Consider the following 25,242-nt stretch of genomic DNA (forward strand, 5'->3'; position numbering starts at 1 on the left):
CCTTCTTTTCTCTTACATTTTTTCTCATTTCCTTTTTCTCTCTCTCTCTCTCTCTTCATCCACAATATCTGTTCACTTCATTCCTTCATCTCTATTTTTCCCACCCTTTCCCTTTATTTTTGGCACCTCTTTTACGCCTCTTTCCATCCCCACTGTCACATCCTCTCTCTCTTTGTTTACTTCTGTTTCCCTATCCCTTTACTGGGCCCCTTCTCTCGATGTCTCCTACCCTTCATCTTTCACTGCTTCCATACTCTCTCTGTTTCTCCTTCTACTTCATATCCATCCTCTGCCCCTCCCTTCTTCTGTCCTCTGTCTTCTCCACCCCTCTCCTCCCCCTTCCTCCTCCTCCTCCCTCTATCTTTTCTCCACCTCGGCAGTACAGATCACAGCAGCAGGGTGCGGCCCAAGGAGAGAAGCAGAAAGAGGACGTACTTCTCTACACATATCTTCAGCTCAGAGAAGAAACACACTCACACACTCTCCCTGTGACCCTCCTCGCCTCCAAGGAGGCTCTGTGTGTCCGTACCAGTGCGTGTCTGTGTGTGTGAGTGTGTGTGTATGTGTGTTTGTATGTACATGACGGTGGCTGACAGGACCAGCAATTGATGGGACAGTGAAAATATGCCTCCAGTGCATTTTCAGCATTCGGGCTGTAGGGGGCAGCACGGGCCCCCTAGCCTACCCTTCCTTTTCATCCCTCTGTTCCTCTCCTCTTTCATCGCAGGCCCAGCTCTGGGCGCCATCCACATCCCGGATAAATGTGAGTAAATCTCTATTCTGAGCTATCACCTACAATTTCCAAAAAGCACTCTGGTTTTCTGGACAAATCCTGAGCTGAAACAGTCACTTACGGAGAAACTAACAATTGTTTAAAAATGGCAAAAATGGATGACTTTTTACATTACTTTGCCAGGTAACATGATGAGGAGATGAGACAGCAGTACCAGAATTCGTTTCTGATGGCAAACAAAATATGCCTCTTGTGACACGCTATCCTAACAACGGTTGGCCATGTGACTGGATCAGGCCTGTAGACTGAGTGTTACATTATTTTGTACAGCCAGAAACTTCATATATCTATATTAGACATACCACAGTCAGCAAAAGAGATAAGTGTGTGTGTGTGTGTGTGTGAGCGTGCGTGCATTTGTGTTTTCAAATTATTTTGACTGTTATTGATCGAATGTGGTACTGATTGCATGAGATGGACACACACTATCTCACTTCTTTAGGTTTTTTTGTTGTGCACCCTAATACACTCCACCCCACCGCACCCTACCCCCATACACACACACACACACACACACACACACACACACACACACACACACTTGCAGGTTGTTTCACATAAAGTACTGACCGCATGGCTTGGTAATCAATAGTTGCCAAGGCTTAAGCCTGATCCGAGAGGTCACAGATGCAGCAGATGAGGGAGTGGTTTCCAGGCATGTCATGTGAGATTTAGGGTGACCTGGCCTCTATCTCAGTGACACACAACCTCAGGATCAATAGGAGACACCTCAGAGCCCGTATGCCCCTTTCACACACTGATGAGTGAAATTATATAAAGCGTGGAGTACATACATAGACATAAGCACCAACAAATGAACATGTGAGGAGATGTGCAAGGTTACCCACTTTGTTGCACTCATGGTCTCTTCTCTCTCTCTCTCTCTCTCTCTCTCTCTCTCTCGCTCTCTCCCACTCCCTCCCTCTCTCTATCTGTGTGTGATATACAGTCTCCCTCTCAGACTGCTTTGCACTGTTTTTCAAACATGTACGCACACACGCACACGCACACACACACACACACGCACACATTCACCCACAAATGCACACAGAAGCTCAGTGGCCTTGTACATGTACATGTCTTTGCACTAAAACCAGATTTTTTCCTTTCTGCTTTCCTCTGGACTTCCAGACAAAGTTGAAAAAAGTAAGTGCTTTGCTTTCACTTCCATAACCATCTAAACCATGTGTTCTTACTTTCATTAATACAAGTGTGGAAATCAAATCTGAGAGAAATATTTGCCTAAGAACAATTGTATTTGCATAATAACCGTGATGCATAAAAACCGTGCAATAATGTGCCACAGATCAAAAACAGGATTACCTTCTGCTTCATTCTGAAAGCCCTAACCAACTGTATCTCACTTCCATATAGAACATACTGATGATCCTTAAGTTAGGGTGATCATATTTAGGTTTTCAAAAAGGAGGACTGTGTGTGTGTATGTGTGTATGTGTGTATGTGTGTGTGTGTGTGCGGAGGGGGGGGGGGGGGGGGGGTATTCATTCCCCTCCTAACTTGCGGGGAACTTTAAGAGTATGTCACTTTTGGTTCCTGTCGTTGCGCATGTAAGGCTGATGCTTGACAATGCAATGTAAAACTGCATCTGTACTTAACTGCTGCAATACATAGCCGGCTAGTCTTTAATAAGACAAATAACTGTTAGCATAATAACAGTGGCAAGATGGCCTTATTTCTTTCCATTCAACTTTTGGTGGCGTTATGGCTTTCTTAAGGTCTCTTGGCTGTTGCTGCGGTGTTAACGGTATTGAATGAGATGCAGTTTAACCAGTGTTTATGGTATGATAGTGTAGATGACCATCCATTGGTGGCGTGTGAGAGGGCGGGAGCAATGCAAATGCAATGCAAATGCACACACAATGACAGGCGACTGTGGAAAGCAAAAGCCAAATCCCTGACATTTTTGGCGATTTAGACATCCCATCCAGATGTATTTGTTAGGTCCAATAAAAGGGACATTTCCGGGAAAAAGAGGACGTATGGTCACCCTACTTAAGTTAGTTGTGGGTGTTGCAATTATGTTTTCATTATCAATCATTAATGCTGAAATGACAACTACCTGATAAAACACAAGTTATACTCTAAAGTTCCGCTCCCTCTGTGCAGTGCTTCAGCCTCCTGTGATAACAGCCAAGCCAGTGTCATATACAGCATTCTCTCTGGATGATGTCTTTCTGCCCTGCGAAGCTACTGGAGATCCCACACCCAGGTTAGTCGTTCTGGGTGCATCCAGCCAGGCCTGAGCCAAACACTGTCACTCAAGATCTTCATCTATTGATTCTGTCAAATCAATGCCACTTAACTATCCATCCACTGCCTCGGCCTTGAAAAACACTCTTCCCGTATCTGATCCTCCTTTCTGTTGTTTATGTCTTTGTTTATCTCATCTATCCATCTATCCATCCATACATCCAACCATCTATCCAATAATCAGATAGCTTCTCCATCTGAGCTCTGTCCATCTTCCATTAAGATGAATAGCACACACCATTAGAAGTAAATTCACATTCATTCATTTCCGGAGTGGTTGACAATGTTTTGCTTGTCTGAGATTGCATGCCCTCACAGCACCCTTGGGATTGATTGCTTTGCTCAAGGACACATTGGTAGACGGCTATTACACTCAGGAATCAAACTCAAAGCCCTCAGGGTACTGGGCTCTTTCCCTTAGCACTGATTCACTACATCCCCAGCTGTACAGTGTAACCCAGGTGCATATAATGTAAAATCGAAACATATGCACACAGTCATCAATATAGGTGATGAATGTTACAATCTAATTTCGCACGAACCATAATGTTGGCCAAGGCCACAAAGGGGTGTTTTAGAAAAACAGTAGCTACTTTATTTACTTCAGCTGTATCCCCTGAGCCCTTTTCTTCTGTAAAATCCAAGTTGGCATTAGCAAAGCCAAGAAATCCACAACGACGCTTGCAGTATGGACACTAGCCAAGAGTCTGTTCATTGGCATATCTCCCAGAGACTAATGGAAAACAACAGGATTTTCTGACTGTTTTGCATCATACTTTTGATCTAAGGGTCACTCACTTCAATTTAATTTACATTAAGTAGTTCAGTCCCCGTAAAAAGTAGAATAGTGCTGCAATTTATTTAAGGCATTTTTACCACTCACATTCACGTAAAATGGTGCATTATTTCATCCAATTCCTTTTCTTTCTTTCTTTCTTTCTTTCTTTCTTTTAGTTAAATCAAATAATTGCTGGTCACTTAAAGGTTTTCCTTGATGTTTCTTGAGGTTTTTTTCCTTGTTGTTCTGAAGGGTTTTGTGGTGAATCAGGGACAAAGATGTTTACGATGTGATCAGAATAGGGCACTGTTTACTGGGTTTGTTTTATAGCAGTTTCCATACAGTTCTAAAGGCCAGTGTGAAAAATGAAAAGTGACTTTTGAGTCAGTGTAATGGCTCTCTGAATGAACAGTGACTGGACTAGAGCCAGCCCACTTCCTGTCTCCTGTTGGCATGGTGATTAATGGAGACTCCCAATCATAACAAGATAATAAAGACAAGGCAGGATGGAATGTCATTAAAGAGAATGATGATGATGATCTCGGTCTGATGTTCTTGACCTCGCTCAAGAAGTTTTTCCTTCTCCTAGTATCTCTCTCTGTGGTCAGTAGCTCCTTGTTACTTTGTCTTATTTATCTGCCTAAGCTTTCTTTCTTTCGTTCTTTCTTATTAACATGTTCTCTCTGAATCTATGAATGTTGGATATCTGTAATGGATTTATTACTGGATGTATGTAGTGGACTGTTTCTCATTCTAAGAACTTAGTACTACTTTCAAAAGTCAACAAAGTCTTTTCTGAGTCTCCTTTACAGACCCTTTCCTCTCTCAATGGCTTTCCCTCTCTCTCCCTTTGTGACTCTTTCCCTCACTGTGTGGCAGTTTTCGCTGGGAGAAGGATGGAATTCTGTTTGGAAAAGAAGAGATGGTTGAAACTGGGACGATCACAGCAGACGGATCACCACCACTGGAAGACTATCAGGGACAGTATCGCTGCTACGCTTCAAATGAACTAGGAACAGCCATGTCTGACATAATTCACCTTATCACAGAGCGTAAGCCCATCTCCTTAATTCTACATCATCTGTGTTTTGCCATCTTCTCCTGAGATTAATGGATTCTACTCTAATTTACATCTCCCACAGTGTTTAATCCAATGAGATTTGAGTGAGATGGTCTGGGTGGAGGATTAATCATTCTCCTTTTTACCGAGAGGGCTGTTTTGAGTGCAGTGAAGGAAAGTTACTCTATGGATTTAGAGAATGACACCAGCTCAGTCAAACGTCCAGCATTCTACGATGACTCAGGAAATCTTACTCAGAGAGCATCCATGACTCTCTTGTTTTGCACAGCCTCACTGTTACCAAGACAACTGTCACTTAGTAACAAGGCTAACATGATGTCATGCACTTATCTCTTTGGTGTTTAGCATATGAAGAATCACTTGTGATCAATAATCTGTGCATGTGCACGAGAGAAAGATATATATATATATAGAGAGAGAGAGAGAGAGAGAGAGAGGATGAGCAATAGCACAATGATCTTGATTAGTTGAACATCTACAGTATATAGACATGTTCTTAGGAAAGCTGTTGGTATATGCATATCACTCTATTAGACACATCAAAAGAACACTTATTTTTATTACTTGTGTATTTTTCTCACAGCAACACCAACCCTCCCCAAAGGGAAGAGGCAGAGAAAGACAAAAAAGGAAGGAGACAGTATTGTCCTCCACTGTGACCCCCCAAAGAGCTCTGTACCCCCACACATACACTGGATGGACAGCCGTGAGTAATTCCACTCTATCTGCCTCCCCTCTTTGTTACTCATCCTTTGTCTTTCATACACATACAACAGAAAATTAAGAGTACTGTCTGAACAGTGAAGTGTTTAACATCAGTGTTTATAAAAAATAGAATCATAAGTGTGCATTGTTATGGCATAGGAGGCTGCAATATCCATTTTTTGACCAAATGTCATAGATCACACAACACACATAATGCAATTAACTCTTACACAAGTTTGCTTTTATTGTTATAGACAAGCAAATAGTATCTAAAAGTCTCTCTCTCTCTCTCTCCCTCTCACTCTCTCTCTCGCCCTGTCTCTCCCTCCCATCAGAACTTCTGCATATTGCTCAGAGTGATCGGGTGACCACCGGTCTGGATGGAAATCTATACTTTGCCAACCTGTTACCCAGTGACAGTAGAGATGACTACACCTGTAATGCCCAGTATATTAGTGCCAGGACCATCCTTCCAAAGGAGCCTATTTCTCTGAATGTTGAGACCAGTGAGTAAGATTGAAAAGTGCATGCAAAAGCTTTATTAAATCTCCAAACATGGTTTTGCTCTCAGAGATTGCTAAGGCTCCAATGGAGTCATGTCTGGGAGAATGCTTTAAGCTAGAATTCCCTTAACAATACCTAAAAGCATCATCCCTGATCATCCTGAAACCTGTTGATTTTGCCTTATGGCAAAATATAGCTCCCTCACCACAACTGTTAATGAGTGATAGCACTGCAATAGACAATCATTATAAACGCGACTGATAATGTACTCTGATAAAGATTGTCCATATATTATTTAATACAGCTAAACTAACATTTCAAAATACGGCTTCCCTTTTTGAAAATCTGTGCTTAATCTAGTCTGATCCAGAAGGCTAACCTAAAAAGGCCCACCAGAGGGTTTTCTGTCACAACAATAATTCTGGCATTGAAAACATAGCAACTCACTGTCTGAGCAGACTAGAGACAAACAACGTAAATCTATTCATTCCTTTCCCACTATGATCACTATGGACAGATGGGACCCCAGCAGAGATCAATAGCTTGCCTCGGACACTACTCAATAAGGAGAAGTGGGTTTCTTTCTTTGTGCTAAATATAAAAATTGGCTAAAGGGTGTAACAGCCTGGAAGCCAGTCACAACAGACTTACTCTGATGTGGACATTATATACACTCTAACCAGCGACGCTGCTTGTTTTGCTGTAAAATTGACAGTGTTTTGAGGACAGGAATACTGTTCCTTGGGGTCCTTTATAACTTGCGTTTCTATAGTGATATTTTGCCTAAATGTTTTGAGACCTTTGAAAACCAGGCAAGAATTCTTTCCAGCTAGTCAGTCCTTTTCAATAATTTGTTTTTAGACCGTAATCAAATGCTTGTGCTTGTCTTTTTTCTGAAGCTAACTCTGTGGTCAGGAACAAAAGGCCTCACTTGCTCAGACCCACAGGCACCCACAGCTCCTACCTTGCTCTCCGAGGCCAGAACCTGACACTGGAGTGCATCCCAAGTGGCCTGTAAGTACCTGACCAACGTCATCTCTCATCATATGACAGGCTTTCTGTAGAGATCTCTCGTGCTGAGTTGTACCCCTTTGTCCTTTTAAATTTTGTTGCTTGGGAAATTCCTGAAGTGGAGTTGAGGTGCCCTCTGTTGACTGGCCAGATCTAATATCACTCAAGCCAGCAAGATAAGCTTAAACCATCATGCCGCTCCAGTAGTTAATGTCTGAATCAATAATTTCTCCATTTTTTTAACTACAGACAGAAATGATCACTTTCAAATTATCATGAGCCAAATTTTTGTAAAGTCTGTGGAAGTACATGGACTAGTGCAACCAACGCAACCAACTAGACAACCAGCGTTTAGAAATAGAACAAAAACGATTACATGTTTCTGCATGTATGTTTTTTACATGATTATACAGTCGCATAAGGCCGTGCAAAACAAGAGAGTCATTAACAAAACGGTTACTCTCTTTCTCCCTCTCTCTCTCTCTGATCAGTCCCACTCCAACAGTGATGTGGAGGCGGAAGGACTCATCGCTGCCTATAGATCGTATCACCATGGTGAACTTTCATCGCCGGCTCACCATTGGTCCTATTGCAGAGGAGGATGATGGCGAGTATGAGTGTGTTGCCAACAACTCACAGGGCAGTGTAACACACACCTACACCATCACTGTGGAAGGTAAGAGAAAAACATGGAAGCAGGATGATACTTTGCTAACAGCTCCAATAAGTTCTATACTTACAGCATGTTATGGTCTGTGTACTTGGTGGCAAACGGATTTCGTTTTAAAATGAGAAAACCAAAATCAGGAAACCAGTTGTTTCCCGACTACCTTTTTTTTTGTGACCCGGAAGTTGCTTTTCAAAATGTCGTGTGGCAGGGGAAGACTCATTAATATTCATAAAAGAAGCGCTACCTGATTGACCGATACGTTCCCGCTCTGACACGTCGCGTGAGTGCATAAAGCCTGTCAAAACCATGGCAACCCTCAACTGTCAGAATTCGCCGCGCTCACTGTCCATCAGTGTGTGTCAAAGTGTGCGTCCCTGAGTCGCAAACATAAAATCATGTCTTAAGAAGTCAGTAACGAGTGAGAGTGTGTGCTTCTTCGAGTATTACATACACTAGTTAGTGGACGATCGACATATGTAAAAACTAGCCATGATATCTGCGTAATGTTTGGAGGCTCGCAAAATTTCGTCACTGACTTCTTAAGACACGATTTGTCATAAAATGGCAACCCTGAACACTGAGTAGATATCACCGTATGTTTTGCATGTTTCGATGGTCCACTAATTTACATAATAGGCCTAGTTTCATTTTTCATAAAACTGATTTGTGTAATTGAAAGAGGACACTAGACCTTATCTTGAAGAGATTTACCTACACATGATTGTCAAGAGATACAATCAAAACAATTGCCATGCTTTTAAAAACTACAACTACACAATTAGAATTCCATTTTAATTTTGTTGTGTGAATCTGACAGCTGACTTTATTAACTATTGGTTAGGAAAGATTATGCATCAGTGCATCAGTACTCACTGGAGAGTGGAACATTTCGAGGACCTGACCAACTAATTATAATAGGCCTTCATTCTATTATAAAAATGGCTTTCTGGCAAACACTTCTGTCAAGCCTCTGGCAAAGTTGCCGCAAGTTTATAAGACAATAAATGGACAAAAACGTAATTTACGCACACTTAATTTGTTGATGTACGTTTGCGACCCAGGAACACACACTGAGTCACACACTGAAATAATCAAATCGACGCGACATTGAGAGAGAAGATTTCCACACACGTATTTTAATTCCCGATTTCCATTCATAAACACATGAAAGACAATCAGATGACGGGTCGTTTTTTCGTTTTCCATTTTTATTATCAAATCAAATTTCCGCTTTTTGTTTCCCTAATTCTAAATGATAGTCAGGAAACAGCTCGTTGCCCCATTTTGGTTTTCTCATTTCAAAACGAAAATCAGTTGACCGCCGAGTACACGGACCTAACAGTAACTCTATCCACAGCCCTACTTGAAGGTAATTGGCCTTCGGCAGGTGAAATTTCCGCTGGAGTTAAACATTTTTTAACTCAAGCGAACGCGCAGTTTCGCTGCGATTAACTGCGCCCATTGAGTGTTCATGCATTCGCGTCACTCAAATTTCGCGTCGCGTTCGGTTAAAACGCAGTTCAGACAACACTTTATATGTTGTATCGGCTATATGAGTGTGTTTGACGAATACAGTCTATATATATATATATATATATATATATATATATAGATATATATGTGTGTGTGTGTGTGTGTGTGTGTATAGATAGATAGATAGGCCTATTTTAAGGGTGTAACGGTTCTGAAACCGGGACCGAAACCGGGATACCAACGTCCACGGTCTCCTCCGACCCTCAAGCCCCAAACCCAACTCGCTGCCAGCCGCTGCGGAAGCAGCCTGTTGAGCTCTCACTACCTTACTAATGTAACAAAACTCATTTTTCATCTCATGGCTAAAGCTGTAACACATGTAAATCATGAAATTATTATTCTGTTTAAAGTTGCGTCAAGCAGTATATTTTGTGTTGGGGGTGTAACGGTACACATATTTGGTACAGCATGTTCGGTTCGGAGCGCGTTGTGATTCGAGTGAATATAGTCTAGCTATAACCACGCACGTTACGTGCATAACTTTTTTATGCTCTGATGGTCAGTCGAACGATACGTCAGCGAATAAAGTGAAACTTGAGATACAGTATGCCATCTCTTCTACATTTCTGTATGCAGAACTGAAACTAAAAACTCAGTTTCCTCTCCGATTCCATAACGGAGCCGTAACTTAGCAACTGAAGTAGCACATGTTCAATGACACGACCTCAAAGCCAGAGCTTGAGTATCCTTCAGATCCTCTATTTTTAAACATTTCGGTCTTCCAGTGAACTACAGTAGCAATGGGTAAAGACAAGTGGATAAGACGAAGGCAGCGTGCCGGCATTGTTCAACTGAAATCGTGTATGTTGCTGGCAGTACGTCGAACATGATTTCATCTGAGACGGCATCATCCAAATGTTAATATCGAATATGATTACTCATTCGTGACGGTATCATCCAAATGTGAATATTACCGGTACAAGGAAAACAGAGTGGAGAGCAAATTTGAAATTATGGCCAGTTTGCCATTGTTTAAAACTTTGTGCACGTTTTTAAGTTTAGTAAATTCATATTAAATGAAAGGAAATTTCACGTTTTGCATGTCTTTTTTTCACTGTACCGGAACCATACCGAACCATGACTAAAAAACCGAGGTACGTGTTGAACCGTGACTTTGGCGTATCCTTTGCCTGGCCAAAAAAGTCGCCAGTTGGATTTAGAGCCTCTGGAGGCAGTATTGATCTGGGGTTGCTTCAGTTGGTCAAGTCTAGGCTCGGCTACAAAATTAAGTCACCTGAGTACCTGAATGTACTGAATGACCAAGTTATCCCATCAATGGATTTTTTCTTCCCTGATGGCACGGGCGTGTTGCAGGGCGAAAAATGCCAAGATTCATTTGGCTCAAATTGTGAAAGATTGGTTCAGGGAGCATGAGGAATCATTTTCACGTATGAATTGGCCACCACAGAGTCCTGACCTTAAGTCAGGAAAGTCTTTGGAATGTGCTGGAGAAGACGCTGGAGAAGACGCGGTTAGATTCTCCCGTCGTCAACAAGATCTCAGCCAAAAATTATTGCAACTCTGGACGGAAATAAATGTTGTGACGTTGCATAAGGTTGTCGAAAGAATGGCATAATCAAAGCTAAAGTTGGTCCACCGAAATATTAGAGTGTGCGACTTTTTTTTTGGCCAGGCAGTATATATATATATATGCACTACGGACTATTACCGCAGAATCAGGTTCACATTATGTCCGAAGTTGCCCTTCTATGCAGCACATAGTCCGAGTCAGGCACATTCACACATACTCGAAATACTCCACTTGGTTTAGGCGGGCGGTGGTGCCTAGGTAGAGCACGCAGGAGGCAGGACACAAAAAGTACTCAGCGAAAATCGCAGTGTTTTGTTTACAACATATCGAAAAAGGCGGACGAGGCTACCAACATTTGTCTGACGATTTCGGCGTCGTCCTTACCGACAGAAGTTCCCGAATCTCCTCGTCTCTCCAGTTAGACATTTTCATTGGCGTCTTCATGTAAATGGCCCTTCTTCTGCACCCTCGGATGTTTGTATTCTTCCGCCCACTTGCTCGCTTGCTCCGGAGTATAATCCGCTCTATTCACACATGGACCTAAACAAAGAGAAAACGGAGTTTGTACTGGGGGCTGGTAGAATAAAGTCCGTTTAGAATCGACTGATTCGAACATTTTTGTTCACACATGCAGGCCTTCTGGTTAGATCCACACACACACACACACACACACACACACACACCAGAGTTTCCGTTAACCGGTAATTAGCCTACTGGTTTTTGCATGGCAAAATTTATATTAAAAAAAGTTCAATTAAAAACTTGCCGGTCAAAACGTCATACAAAATAAGGTAATAATTCTCATACAAAATGTAACTATAAGGAAGGCTGTTCCTAAACAGGACATTTGTGTTTTGACAGCATTGTCAATTTCAAAGACACACAGGACACTTTGATTTCAAGTCAGCACCAGAGCACTTTCACATGTAACAGGTTACAGATGTTACATTTTAGCAGCTCATGCTGAGGTTTTGCTCAATCGTTACTGTTTATTTTACTTAATCATTACTGTTAATTAAGTAGTGAAACTGTTTTGAGGCCGTTGTCATTCCCTCTTCAACTTCAAGGTCTATATTATATTTGCGTTTGTAACATAGACTGCTCATGAAACATGACCGGTAAGTTTCAAATTTGTCCGGTAAAATGAATTCTGTCTGGACACCGGACCAACAAGAAAAAATCCTAACTCTCTCTCTCTCACACACACACACACACACAGATATATACATATGTTCACATACATACATATGTACATACATATATATCAGGATTTCCACTAGGACTTTTTCTTGCCGGTCTGGTGTCTATGTCACAAACGCGAACACAACATAGGCTACACCTAGGTTGAAACAATGACGACCTCAAATCAGTTTGACTATCTAATGAGCAGTGACGATTGAGCAAAACCTCAACAGTGGCTGCTAAAATGTAGGCCGTTATGAAACATCTGTAACCTGTAACATCTAGCTTGTTTAAAAAAAGGCTAGGCCTACAGGGCATTTTATTTTCTCCTTCTTCTCAAAGTCCTCTGCTGCTGACTTCAGATGAAATCAAACGTATCCAGTGTGTCTTTGCAGCTTGCAATGTGCTCCAGACTACTTCGCAGCGCTGTCTTAATTCGATTCTGCAGAGAGAAGCCCCTCTGTGCTGGCACGCTTGACACGGGCAAAACACAAGCAATTTAAGCGAGTGCGGCCCAGTCGGGGTACAGCTTGCCGAACTCTATATAAGCACTTTGCAAGCTGTTTCAAAATTAAAAAAGTATTGTAGGCTGTTAATAGGTTGTTTTGCTATCAAAACACTAATGTCCTGTTTAGGGATAGCCTTCATTATAGCTATATTTTGTATGAGCGTTAATGCCGGACATTTTGACCATCAAGTGTTTATTTTATTGTTGGGTTTTTTTTTATAAATTTTACCAGGCAAAAACTGGTAATTTCCAGAAACCCTGATGCATGCATATATATATACGCAGAAACACACACACATATATAATATAGATAATGTAAGTGAGGTTTAAATAAAGAATTTGAGGCATTTATGCAATTCACAGCCATGAGAGTTAATGAAATGAGGGCACTTGGGCAGAGCACCCTTTTAAAAGCCACTGTAAATCTATTTGTGTGGATGTATGTGAGATAGCCCTGTCACTAACACACTGAGAAACTTTGGTCTTCCAAATTGGCTTCCATAACTTTGCTGAAGTAGTGTGTATGAAATTCCACCCAGGTAAAATCTATTTTTGTTTTGTTTAGAATTTCCTGTGCAGTTTTAAATACTGGTCAATACAACATAATGCAGTATATACTTATGGTTATATGGTTTTTATGGCATTCTTTCATTTAACTACAGAGATGAATGTTGTGCTGTTAACATTAACAGTATTATAAATATTGATATCGTCTGAGCTAAATACAAAAGCTCATTCAATATCAGTTAAATTTCTCAGGTGATTTGGCTGATAATGATGTAACTCTCCCTTTGTTTTGTACACAGCGGCTCCATACTGGAGTAAAGAGCCTAAGAGCCAACTGTATGCCCCAGGGGAGACAGTAAAGCTGGACTGTCAGGCAGAGGGCATCCCCAAACCTTCAGTCACCTGGAGTATGAATGGACAGCCCATCTCAGGTGCACAAAATCACACTCACACACACACACATAAATCAGGTTGACATTTCAGAATGTCTGCTCTCTTACACTCATGCCTTTAACAAACATCTCTCTCAAATTATTTTTCTTTCCTTCTCTCTCTCTTTCTCTCTCTCTCTCTCTCTCTCTCTCTCTCTCTCTCTCTCTCTCACACACACACACCCACCCCTTACCCTGTAGACATTGATGTGGAGCGACGCAGGACAATTAGCGATGGTACTCTGATCCTCAGAGACGCCAAGTATGGTGACACAGCTGTCTACCAGTGTCAGGCCAGCAATAAACATGGAACCATCCTGGTCAACACCTACATACATGTCATTGGTGAGTGACATATTGAATGGTGGTTCAATGTGAATGTTATTCTTCATGATGCCAATTTCCTTCTGTCTCTCTCTCTCTCTCTCTCTCTCTCTCTCTCTCTCTCTCTCTCTCTCTCGCTCTCTCTCTCTCTCTCTCTCTCTCTCTCTCTCTCTCTTGCTCTCTCTCTCTCTCTCTCTCTCGCTCTCTCTACTTCCGTCTACCAGAGCTACCTCCGCAGATCTTGACAGAGGATGGTCGGCCATATCGGGTTATTGAAGGGAAAGAGGCTCTGATGGAGTGCAGCACCTTTGGTTCTCCCACACCCAAAGTCAAATGGTGAGCTCTCAGCAACATAAAAAACAGTTTCGCATTCACATTTCCTCAGCCAAATATTCAAATTTACTGTGTCTATTTGTGACAAGGTATGTACTTTCAGACTTTGCTATGAGGACGATCTCTTTGCTTTGAGACTGTGATATGACTGTAACATATGCATTGTGTAACTCTCTGCTCTTGTTTGATCGGACTGTGAGAGTTTATTGTGTTGTATTGTAACTGTTTATTGTGCTGTAACAGTACAATGAAAAAAATTGAACTTGTTCCACTTACAAAAATTGAGGCAACTATTTGCATCAGCTTTGTAAGTAATCTTAACAATTTTTTTCTGTTTGTGATATACTCAAACCTTTCTGTTCAACATTTAGCCGAATCAGTAGAGCCAACTTGATTTGATCTCTTATCAGTCAGCCATATTTGACCTGGAACTACTTGATTTTCCTACTCCAGGAATTTAATTTTTAAGTGTGATTTACTTAATTCTAATTGTCAGTGACATATTCTTTACAAGTTAACTCTAAGCACGTTATTTAAGTTTAAAAAATGATTTATGTACTTAAAGCCTGCTTAAATAAAATCACATTGCAAATGGCTGCCTAACTTGCATTTAGCACACTTTGCTCAACACTGTGCTTTTGCTCTCTTTTGCACCCGTTCATTTAGCAACCAGGAAGTAACACATTTAACTTACTGACGCGATAGGAGGGGAATACCTCATTCATGTAGACAATTACATTCACAATAAACAAACAACATGAAACTATCACGTTATATTAAAAACATGGTCATCACACCTCTATCATCTTTACCAGTGGAGTTCAACACCAGTTTAACTAGTCAGCTACAGGCTACCTATCTAACTCTTCTGGCTAGCAAGCATGACAATATAAGACTTAGCTGTCACTAAATCGAAGTTTGCAAGGCATATTGAGAACAAAACACAGAGAAACATTGTATTGGATTATGTTTACAAGTAACTACCAGCAACACAGAAAAGTAGGCTACATGCATGAGCACCTTGGAATGCACTGAAAATTAAACGTCAGTCCTCCTCAAAAAGGTGGCTGTTCTTTTTAGTGCTCTGACTATCACAGTTATATTTAAGTAAATGCAACATAATGGATATGAGTGGAAGAACACAACAATATAATTATGTTGAAATTATGTACCTTCGTTTGTTCAGAAATATATTTTTTAAATCATGTAAGGTAAGCAATTGAAATTCACTCATAGTAATACAATAATAATGTAGAGTAGTATATATAGATTTCTTTTGTTCAAATCACAGGATTTTCTTTGTTGAATTTTCTAGCCCCCTGCATTATTTTTTATCAGCATACCAGTCTCTAGCATAACTTTTCTGCCAATCTCAATTATTTTATTTGTTGTCTATGGGTTGAGGGGTCAGTGCACAACTGTGTATATGCCAGCAGGTGAATCAATGCAAAGGGAGCTTCTAAACTGTTAGATTCATTTGGATTTGTTGTCCTCTGTGTTGTCGTACAGGGTGAGCTCAAAAATGGAGCATGTGCTGTCTGACCCCAGAATTTCCCAGATGGTCAGTGGATCTTTGCATGTCATCAACGTTACCCGTGAAGACAGCGCTCTCTACACCTGCTCTGTTCTCAATAGCAACCTCAGCATCGAAGCCGTGCTCACAGTGTTGAGTAAGTGACTCGCTCACAAACACACATAAGTCTGTCTCTGAATATGTCTGAATATGTTTACATTATGAAGACGTTGACTTCACTGAGACCTGGAACCTGGAATGCGTGTACATACTGATGATTGGGGTCCAACCAGTTCAATGAGTGGGTTTGTCTTGACTCATAGACTGCTTACTGACTGAATATCATGAGATGTTGAGTACCATGAATCAGTGATAATCACCTGGGCTAAAGGTCATTCCTTATTTTGCCTTTAATGATCAAACACTGACAGAAATGTAACTATAAACAGAAAAAATCAGAGCTGTAAATATCTGTGAGGTTACATTTATACACATGCATGAGATAACAGTGAGGTATGGGTGGTCATACCTACGGAAATTTTAATAGAATCATTCTCTCTAAATGCTCTCTCTCTCTCTCTCTCTCTCTCTCTCTCTCTCTCTTAATGTATCCTTCCTCCCTTTCTTTATCACAGACAAAACAGTGATTGTAAGCCCTCCACAGACCATAGCTGTTCGTCCCGGTACGGAGGCCATTTTAAACTGCGTGGCAGTAGTGGACCCGGAGATCAAAACGCCAATGATTCAATGGAAGATAAATGACCACAAGATCATGCCTTCTGCACATGATGACAAGTAAATACACACACACACACACACATACACACACACACACACACACACACACACTCTTAGTGTAATTCCACTCAGGCTCAGGCGACAACCAGTATTTGGGGTATCACTTATTTCATATTCGTTAATATTCTACATTATGGAATATTATTATACATAAAACAGTCATTGCTGGCACAGTCCTCTGTGCTACACTGGTAGCACTTAAGGCTCCCATTTAAGCATTTAAGTTTCAGGTTTTGCGACTTAAAGGATAATATAATGCTATAATTTGTGTTTGTTTTGTTTTTTGGACTGTAGGTACACTGTTGATGATGACGGCTCACTGAAAATCACAAACATCAACTACAAAGATGAAGGCAGATATATGTGTGAAGTCATGACAGAGCTGGACATGGCTACACTCATCAGCACTGTTACTGTAATAGGTAAGTGTTAACATGTAAACATTGGGAATAACACAAGTTAGAGGGCACTTTTTTAAGTCACAGAGAAACTACTGCTCCTTGTTTTGTCTCTCACTGTGACAATGTCTCATGGTTTTGTGATCACCCGTTTTTTTGTGAGTACATGTCTTTTTTCATGCCAGCCAGAAACACTCTTACTGACATAATCACCCTGGTATGTGAAGTTGTACAAAGATTGCTTTTACCTGACTGTAAAATTGTTGGTATATAAAGTGTTGTTGAAGAGTCAGACTTGAAACCCGGGTTCACTATGTTTTCAAATTTGATAGCGTTGGGTGAAAAGTGGATTTTCCTGTTTGCTTAGAAGCATGTGTCCAGAACACTCTATTCTGTGTCTATTAAACCCTCTTTCCTTCATTTCTTGTAGACAAACCAGACCCTCCTCACTCTTTGCAGCTGTTAGAACCAGGACGTCGCAGTGTTACCCTCAGCTGGACTCCTGGGAATGACCACAACAGTCCTGTATCTGGTTGGTTTCATCTCTCAGCCACAAGCTGAATTCATATATCTCATAGTTAGTTTCCTTCATTATACTGACAGATTCTCTGTGAAGTCTGTCAGGACAAATACTCATGTGAGTCCATATTCATACCAAAAATTCCACGTTTTTGGCAGCTGGAACAAAATAGGGCTGTTACTGTGTGACTTATTGAGCATAGCTGCCTGAGTTTGTATCTGCGTCCCTTTGTAGTGTATGTCATTGAAATGAGAGAGGAGCAGCATTCAGACAAGCCAACATGGGAGGATTTTGAGCGTGTGTCTGAAGACGTCAATCAGGTCGAAGTCCAACTGCATCCCTACTGCATGTATCGCTTCAGAGTGTCAGCCATCAACAGCATCGGGAGAAGTGACCCCAGTTTACCATCTGAATCATACAGCACACCTGCCGCTGGTGAGAGCTATATGCAGGAGCAGACTTTCATAGTAGAAATCTCTTGATTTTCTTGAATCGCATGGAAGAAAGCCTCGAGAGTTTCCCATAATTTCAAATGAACTAAAGATTCCGTGGGCTTCTGTTGTTCCATGGCCTCCACACTGACATCAGACATGTCGTCTTTTTCATCCCATTCCCCAAGTCCTGCTTAGCAATGCCATAGTCTGGATTTATAGCACTACTAGTGAAAATAGAATTTCACAACTGAAAACCTACTTGTCAAATATCATTGAATGATTATATGTAGTAATGTTGATTTATATCATTTAGATATTGTTCATATAATTTTATATCATTACGTTTGACTGTCCAAGTGACATTTTAAAGTAATTTTATAAAACAAAGCGAGGTCATGAAAATATGCCTTGTGATGCCCTATTGTTCATCCGGTTCACCTTTGTGAGCCTTTTCTGACGATGTCTCTCTTTCTGTACAGCTCCTGATCAAAATCCTGAAGATGTACAGAGTAACTCCACAGATCCAGACAGCATGATCATCACATGGAAGGTGGGATGTGATGTCATTTCTCACGAATACTCAGAGATGATGGATGCATGAACAGAGCTATGTTTAACCCAAAACTTAATCCGAGAAAATAGCAGAGTATTTACAAGTAAATGAACTAAGAGCAGGTGAAAATGGTGATCATAAAATGAGCTGCTTAACTGTTGAGCTGGAAAAACAGAGCTGATTGGCCATAAGAGAGTGAAAGGAAAATAGAGGCAAGACACATTCCTGATGCCATCCATTGCTCAGGACACTCTGATGCAATTGTTTTCTGAACGTGTGTAAACTCTAAGTCCCTCAAATTAACTGCATAAACGACCAGCAGACAGCTCTCAGTTGCTCTTTGCCGATCAGTCAGAGACAAGTCAGAGGAACAGTCTTAATATAAGGGTACGAACCCTCATCAGTAATGCTCTGTTGTCCTACCTTTTGTCCTTCCCCGTAGGAGCTGGAAAGACACCAATTTAATGGGCCAGGCTTTAAATATAGAGTGTCCTGGAGACAGGCAGCGGGAAAAGGGCCTCGCTGGGATGAAGCTTATGTCTCCCATCCACCTTTCATTGTCAACAACACTGACACCTACACACCCTTTGAGATCAAAGTACAGGCTGTCAATGAAATTGGCGATGCTCCTATCCCTTCGCCCAAGATTGGACACTCTGGAGAGGACTGTAAGTTTACTGTAACTCTCCTATTGCTTTAATTTCACTCACACTTTTTCACTTGATCAGGGCTTAATCAGGATGATTGAAATGAAAACAGAAAAAAAGTAGAAGAAAATCATTCCATGAGAAACTGAATCGATGTAGAATATTATGAAGTAAACTTTCTGGTTTATTTGTTGTTGTTTATTTGCTTTATTAGGATTATCTTCACACATATTCAGAACGGACTCATTGTGGCAAAATATTAATTCATCTCTCTCTCTCCCTTTCTCTCTCTCTCTCTCTCTCACTCTCTCTTTGACGCATGCATGCACACTCTCACACACACTCTCACCCTCACAGTTCCTGTGGACGCTCCCTCTGGTGTTCAGGTCACCATGTTTAATAAAACATCTACAGCAGTGATAGTGAGGTGGGAACCAGTCAGCCCTGAATCTGTGCGTGGAGCTCTGCGTGGATATAAAGTATGTAACACTTACATTTACAGGGTCTATACTGGTTTGACAGAGCAACAGTGGACAGAAATGGCCTCTTTGATACTTAATTCTCAGCAGAGCCAAAGTACTTCATGCATTGAGCAATCTCTCTTTGTCTTCTCTTCTTTCCATAAACCCCTCCCCCACCACTGTCCCCTTTGTGGTATTATATATTCTGTGTAATGCAGATCCACCTGAGAAAGAAAGGTCCTCGAGGACACAAGAACCAGAGAAAGAGGGCTCTCGCTGCAATGACACGGACAGACGTAGAAGTAGAGGTGAAGGGAGAGCTAGAGCGAAAGATGGAAAATGAGGAGGAAAAAAGAGTGGTGACAGTAAACAACAGCCAGAAGACTGAGGAGGTTGTGACTGGTCTCGATTACTACTCCAACTATGAGCTGTCAGTCACTGCCTTCAACAAAAAGGGGGAGGGACCTCATTCTAAAACTCAGAATTTTAGCACTCCTGAAGGAGGTGAGATTGAGGAGATGTTTACATGTGTGCTGAGTCTGTTTCCTATTGCTTTACACTCTGGTTAACCAAACAAAAACAGGATTACTAGTGTATCTAAGGGCACTGCAATGTGAGCTATGTGTTGCATGTGGCAGGAATGTGCATGTGTGTATGTGCGTGTGTGTGTGCGTGTGTGTGTGTAAGTGTGCACTTGTGTATGTGCATGTGAGAGAGAGAGAGAGAGAGAGAGAATTTGTGCAACCGTGTTCCTTGATACACTTCTCCTCTATCCTCCATGTTATTTGTGAATTTAAATTCATTGGCTTCTCTAGAGTGATACATACAAGTCACAAATAATCATCCATAATGTCCTGTTATTTGACTCAGTGTCATTGACCACAGCTGACCTCCTTAAATCTGCCCCCCTATGTGTTAATCCTTACCTTTCTTCTCCTTTCTTTTTTCTCCTGTCTTTTTTCAGCCCCGGGCCCACCTATCTTTCTTGGGTATGACAGTCCATCAGACACTGAATTAATTCTTCGCTGGCAATCTCCAAAAAACCCTAATGGTGTTTTGACAGGCTACCTTCTCCGCTACCAAGAAAGTGGGTCATGTTCAACACTCACAGTCTAAGACCAGTCCTCCTGTTAGGCTTAACTTAAAGCTATCATGGCTGATTCTTACTTTAGGCTTTGATAACCCCAGATGCTGAGTACTAAATAAAACTCAAGGGCCCTCACAGCAAATTAATGTTGGAGAGTACAGTGAAATGTAAAATGGGGATCTATTTTTTACATAGATAATCTCAAGATCAAACAATGTAGCCAGCAGAATCAAACGTATATCTGTGTTAGTCTTCCAAACTAAAAGAATGTGTGTGTAAATGCTTGCCATATACATTTGTACTGCATTTCAGAATGACTCAATACCTTTTTTTCTTTCTCTCTGTCTCTGTATTTCTAACTGTATTTATTTATTTTATTTTTTTTTGCTTTTACCACTTTGTTTGTGGTTGCAGAGGGTGAACACAGTTCGGCGCAAGTGGAAACAATCGATGATCCTACTATTACCAGTTTTGAGCTAACGGATCTGAATCCACAGAGCACCTACCTATTCTACCTGATAGCTCGCACTAATGCAGGGGATGGAGAGCCAGTTGAGTGGGAAGGTGCTACCTTGCTGGATGGAGGTGATTTTGCACTTTTCATTTGCAGATTGCAGCACTCATTCAACAAACTTTCCATTAAATTTGCTCCATTTAGTTAAAATAGCTGTAAATCGATCATTTCAACAGGTTTTACATTTGAGGGTGGAGCCATGCATTTTTGTATTTTATTGCTAGTTATTACAAGCTAGGCTCAAGTCAGCTTCAAGTTAGTGCTCTTTTAGACTGTCTAAAAAACTGTTGTTTGTGACCATTGATGTTTAACAGCAGAAAGTGTTGTTGCATGTACATGGCAAGTTATATCGTTTGTTTTTAACTAACATATTTCACAGTGGGAACTCATATAACCTTTACATAGTGTTTTTGGAGACATGTAAACACTGCCTTATTCTGAGAAAATGCATACACGGTTACAAATCAGCATCTGTAATGCTGTTATTTTACTTGATTTTATTAATTTCTGCTATACTCTTTTTAATTTAAATCCATCCCTCCCCAGAACCCCCTACTGCTATCAACACAACCGTTGGCGAAACATTTGTTAACCTCAGCTGGGTTCCAGGGGAGAGACTGCGTAATCTTGGCTTCAAGATTTCTTACATCCGGAAGAGTGGTAAGAGGAGGGATGAGACGGGACATAGGGGGACGAGAGACAATATGAAGGAGAAAGTGTTATAATGTATTATGACAGTCTCCATTAAACTGACATCGAAAGCTTTCATGATATTTCAGAGTTTTTGAAAAGCCAGATGTTGTTTTGGTGTTGGCATAGTCAGGCCAGGCTTATGAGCAGTGATAGGTGGATCTCTGCTTTGTTTTGCATAAATGGGTGTGTCTTTTGTGTTAAGCTGATGGAGAGTGGGAGGAGTCAGAGCAGGTAAACTCCACTCAGACATTCTATCAGCTGCAAGGCCTCCAGCCTGGAACTCAGTATCACCTGAAGATCTTGCACAGTAACCTTACCTACTGGGAAAAGGAGATTCAGACCCATGGACTGGGTAGGACCCCACATTATCACTGATGGGAACTGCGAATTGTTAACCAGTCATCTGGTAGTTGGAATTTTCACTTTTGTGAGTTGAGTGACTGTATTCCTGTTTCTCTGTCTCTCATTTTCAGTGGTATCTGAGGTGAAGAACGGTTTTGCCACTCAAGGCTGGTTTATTGGTCTCATCAGTGCTGTTGTGCTGTTGTTGCTGGTACTGCTTATTCTGTGCTTTATAAAAAGAAGCAAGGGTGGCAAGTATTCAGGTAAGACACCTAATAATCACATGAACATACACATATATAGACACAAAACATATATGGTTTCTCGCTCTTTCCCTTTTCTCTCTCTCTCTCTTAATCACACACACACACACACACACACACACACAAACACACAAACTCTGGGGAGTCTAACTAACACACTCATGTGGTTATTGCTTGTTGAAACCATTCTCCTTCTGATTTTGGCTGTAACAGTGAAAGACAAAGAGGAAGGTCAAGTGGACTCAGAGGCCAGACCAATGAAGGATGAGGCTTTTGGAGAGTACAGGTTGGTAAAGAACACGTAGTACTGCAGTATAGTCACACACAATGAGGAATGTGTATGACCCACCAGTTTAATGAGCAATGAAATCACACATGACAGCTCAGCCCACAAGTGCTCAGGTATATAGTCCACTGATATGCATACAGTGTAGTTCACTCTTTAAGTTCACATAGACCTTAGGTAAAATTATGATTTAGTACAATGTGCAGGAAAACTACTCAATAAACAGGATGAAAAAATCCAAATGAGTGCAGTCTCAGGTGATGTACAGTTATCACAACACATATCAAGTAGTTCCAACTAAATTCAGTCATATTAAAGAGCAACGAGCAAAGTTAAATCTCAGAACTGCACACTAACAAAACCAGATCTATGTGTCATAAGAAGTTGTTGGTTTCTTTGTTACTTGGCTGATATATCTCCATTCCCCCTAATGCTTTCATATGGCAGGTCTCTGGAGAGGTGAGCCCAGTTATGAAGTGACTTATCTGATTGTGTCCGTATTTTTATTATCTGATTGCTCTATCAGTTCCCACAAAAGAAGTAAAAACAGAAACGTCTCTGTCTGTCTGTCTGTCTGTCCCCTGTGCTCTGCTTCTCAGTGATAATGATGAGAAGCGGTCCGTCAGTCAGCCATCTATCTGCGCGGACAGTAAGATGGGCAGCGATGACAGCCTAGCAGATTATGGTGAAGGGGTCGACATCCAGTATAACGAGGACGGCTCCTTCATTGGTCAGTACAGCGGACGCAGGGACACCCACGGACATGAAGGCCACGAGAGCTCAGGCGCCACCTCCCCTGTCAATCACCTGCCCCCGACAAGTATCAGCTTCACTAACTCTGTAATGGGTATACTGGACAGGGGAAATTAGCCAATCGGAAAACAACCTGACCCCCCCCCCCCCACCCCCCCCCACCCCCCCCCCACACACACACACACACACACACAGATACATTAAAAGGGACCGAAGTAGTGATTACGTCCTGACAGACACACACTTTAAAGACTAACATGGTGATGAGATGCCACTGGTATGACTGTGACACCCAGTGGCTGTCTGCCTTTAAGCATGAGAGGACAGAAAAACCTGACTACACTGCCTGCTATACTAACACAGTCTTAGACAAACATATGACACAGAGACATGCATAAACAGACTGACACACACACACACACATCTGACACTCACAAGAGACAAATACAACAACATGCAACATTCCACCCTTTACATCATGAACTTTCCTAAAAAAAAAACTGTTTACAAAACTTGCCTTGCTTTAATATGAGTTTACAGGTGTATGTTAGTGGCATTTGAAGCCCTACTGCCTAACTGAATGTTCCCCTTGTTCTCATGATGTGTACATCTTCTACTTTTACCCTCAGTGAAAAATGAACTCCTTTTTTGCCCCTAACTCTTTGAGTAGAATAGAGATAGAATTGAGGAGGACAGGGCAGCCAGAAAAGGAGATTTTATAAAGTAGGGAGGCAGAGAAAGAGGGGAGAGGGTTAGGATAAGATGTGTTAAAATAAAATTTGAAATTACGTGAAGTAACCTTGCAGAATATAGGAAGTGAAGTGATGTCGTAGGGACTGGAAATAGGTGATTGATTTTGTTTTGTTTTGTTTTGTTTTGTTTTTGTTTTTGATTAGTTTTTCAACATTTTTTCCGTCATTATGTTTTCATCACAGCGTCATAATGGTAAATATTTACTTAATTGTCGTAGTTTTTGTAATTATTTGTAACTGTCATACTTTCTTATTTTTATACAAACATATTTAATATATTTTTGTTTATCAGATGTGTAAGCTCATACTTTTCCAAACTGTTTTTTTTTCTCATAAGTTTTTGCATCTACATGCCTGTTTTTATATGTGTACATACCTATTCCCCTCTCCTTCTGTACCTTTATGGAGGAACCACACGTTAAGACATATTTTCAATATTGATCAAGATATATGTAGTGTAACAGCATCAGCAACGCCTCTCTGTTATGTTACACAAATGATCAGTTTACCAACATTTGCATATATACATTATCATACCATATTTGACTGTGCCTATGTAGGAAACTGAACACAGAAACTCACATACAGTGTGTATTAGCCAAACATTTATGATTCTTCCATATGGGTGTCTCACATTGGAAATTGTGGAAAATCAGGACTCACAAGTATCTTTTCATTTTTAGTGTACTTTCATCCCAAATGTGTGTTCTTGTTGTGTATAACTGACACAACTGAATACGTGTTTAAACTTTTAATGTGCTCAAAACCTGTACATTAGTGTCGAGCATATTATTTTATCCACCAGTCCCTTTCATCAGAAGCTTCCGGTCTGGCTACTAATGGCATTAGAAACTTATTTGGCTGACAATGCCAATAGTTTTGCTAATTTTCCAGGCATATCCTGATCCCTGCTCAGTAATTCCAATAAAAAGCAAATGCTCTGTGGTACACCTGTGATGTTATATCTTTTGAAATTTTCATACTTGCAGTCATTTGTAGTTGATGTACACTCGCTATGTGTCTTATCCATCATTCATATAAATGTGTTAACTTACTCAACATTAGT

General features: G+C 41.0%; 1 protein-coding gene across 1 annotated transcript; it reads left to right on the plus strand.

Annotated features, from left to right (window-relative positions):
* The first annotated feature begins 624 nt into the window (after window positions 1-624).
* On the plus strand, window positions 625-23,541 carry l1camb (L1 cell adhesion molecule, paralog b). Its single transcript, XM_030767776.1, has 27 exons — window positions 625-763; window positions 2,921-3,023; window positions 4,722-4,894; window positions 5,507-5,629; window positions 5,964-6,134; window positions 7,032-7,146; window positions 7,635-7,819; window positions 13,374-13,505; window positions 13,707-13,850; window positions 14,054-14,165; window positions 15,672-15,832; window positions 16,311-16,470; window positions 16,768-16,895; window positions 17,302-17,403; window positions 17,626-17,826; window positions 18,305-18,375; window positions 18,821-19,046; window positions 19,383-19,504; window positions 19,705-19,761; window positions 19,813-19,990; window positions 20,451-20,573; window positions 20,988-21,158; window positions 21,634-21,747; window positions 21,983-22,132; window positions 22,254-22,385; window positions 22,599-22,686; window positions 23,271-23,541. Exons 1-27 carry the CDS (start codon window positions 625-627, stop codon window positions 23,539-23,541), a joined length of 3,852 nt encoding a protein of 1,283 aa, XP_030623636.1.
* The last annotated feature ends 1,701 nt before the right edge of the window (window positions 23,542-25,242 follow it).

Source organism: Chanos chanos, chromosome 3 (genome assembly GCF_902362185.1).
Source record: "Chanos chanos chromosome 3, fChaCha1.1, whole genome shotgun sequence".
NCBI classification, from domain to species: Eukaryota; Metazoa; Chordata; class Actinopteri; order Gonorynchiformes; family Chanidae; genus Chanos; species Chanos chanos.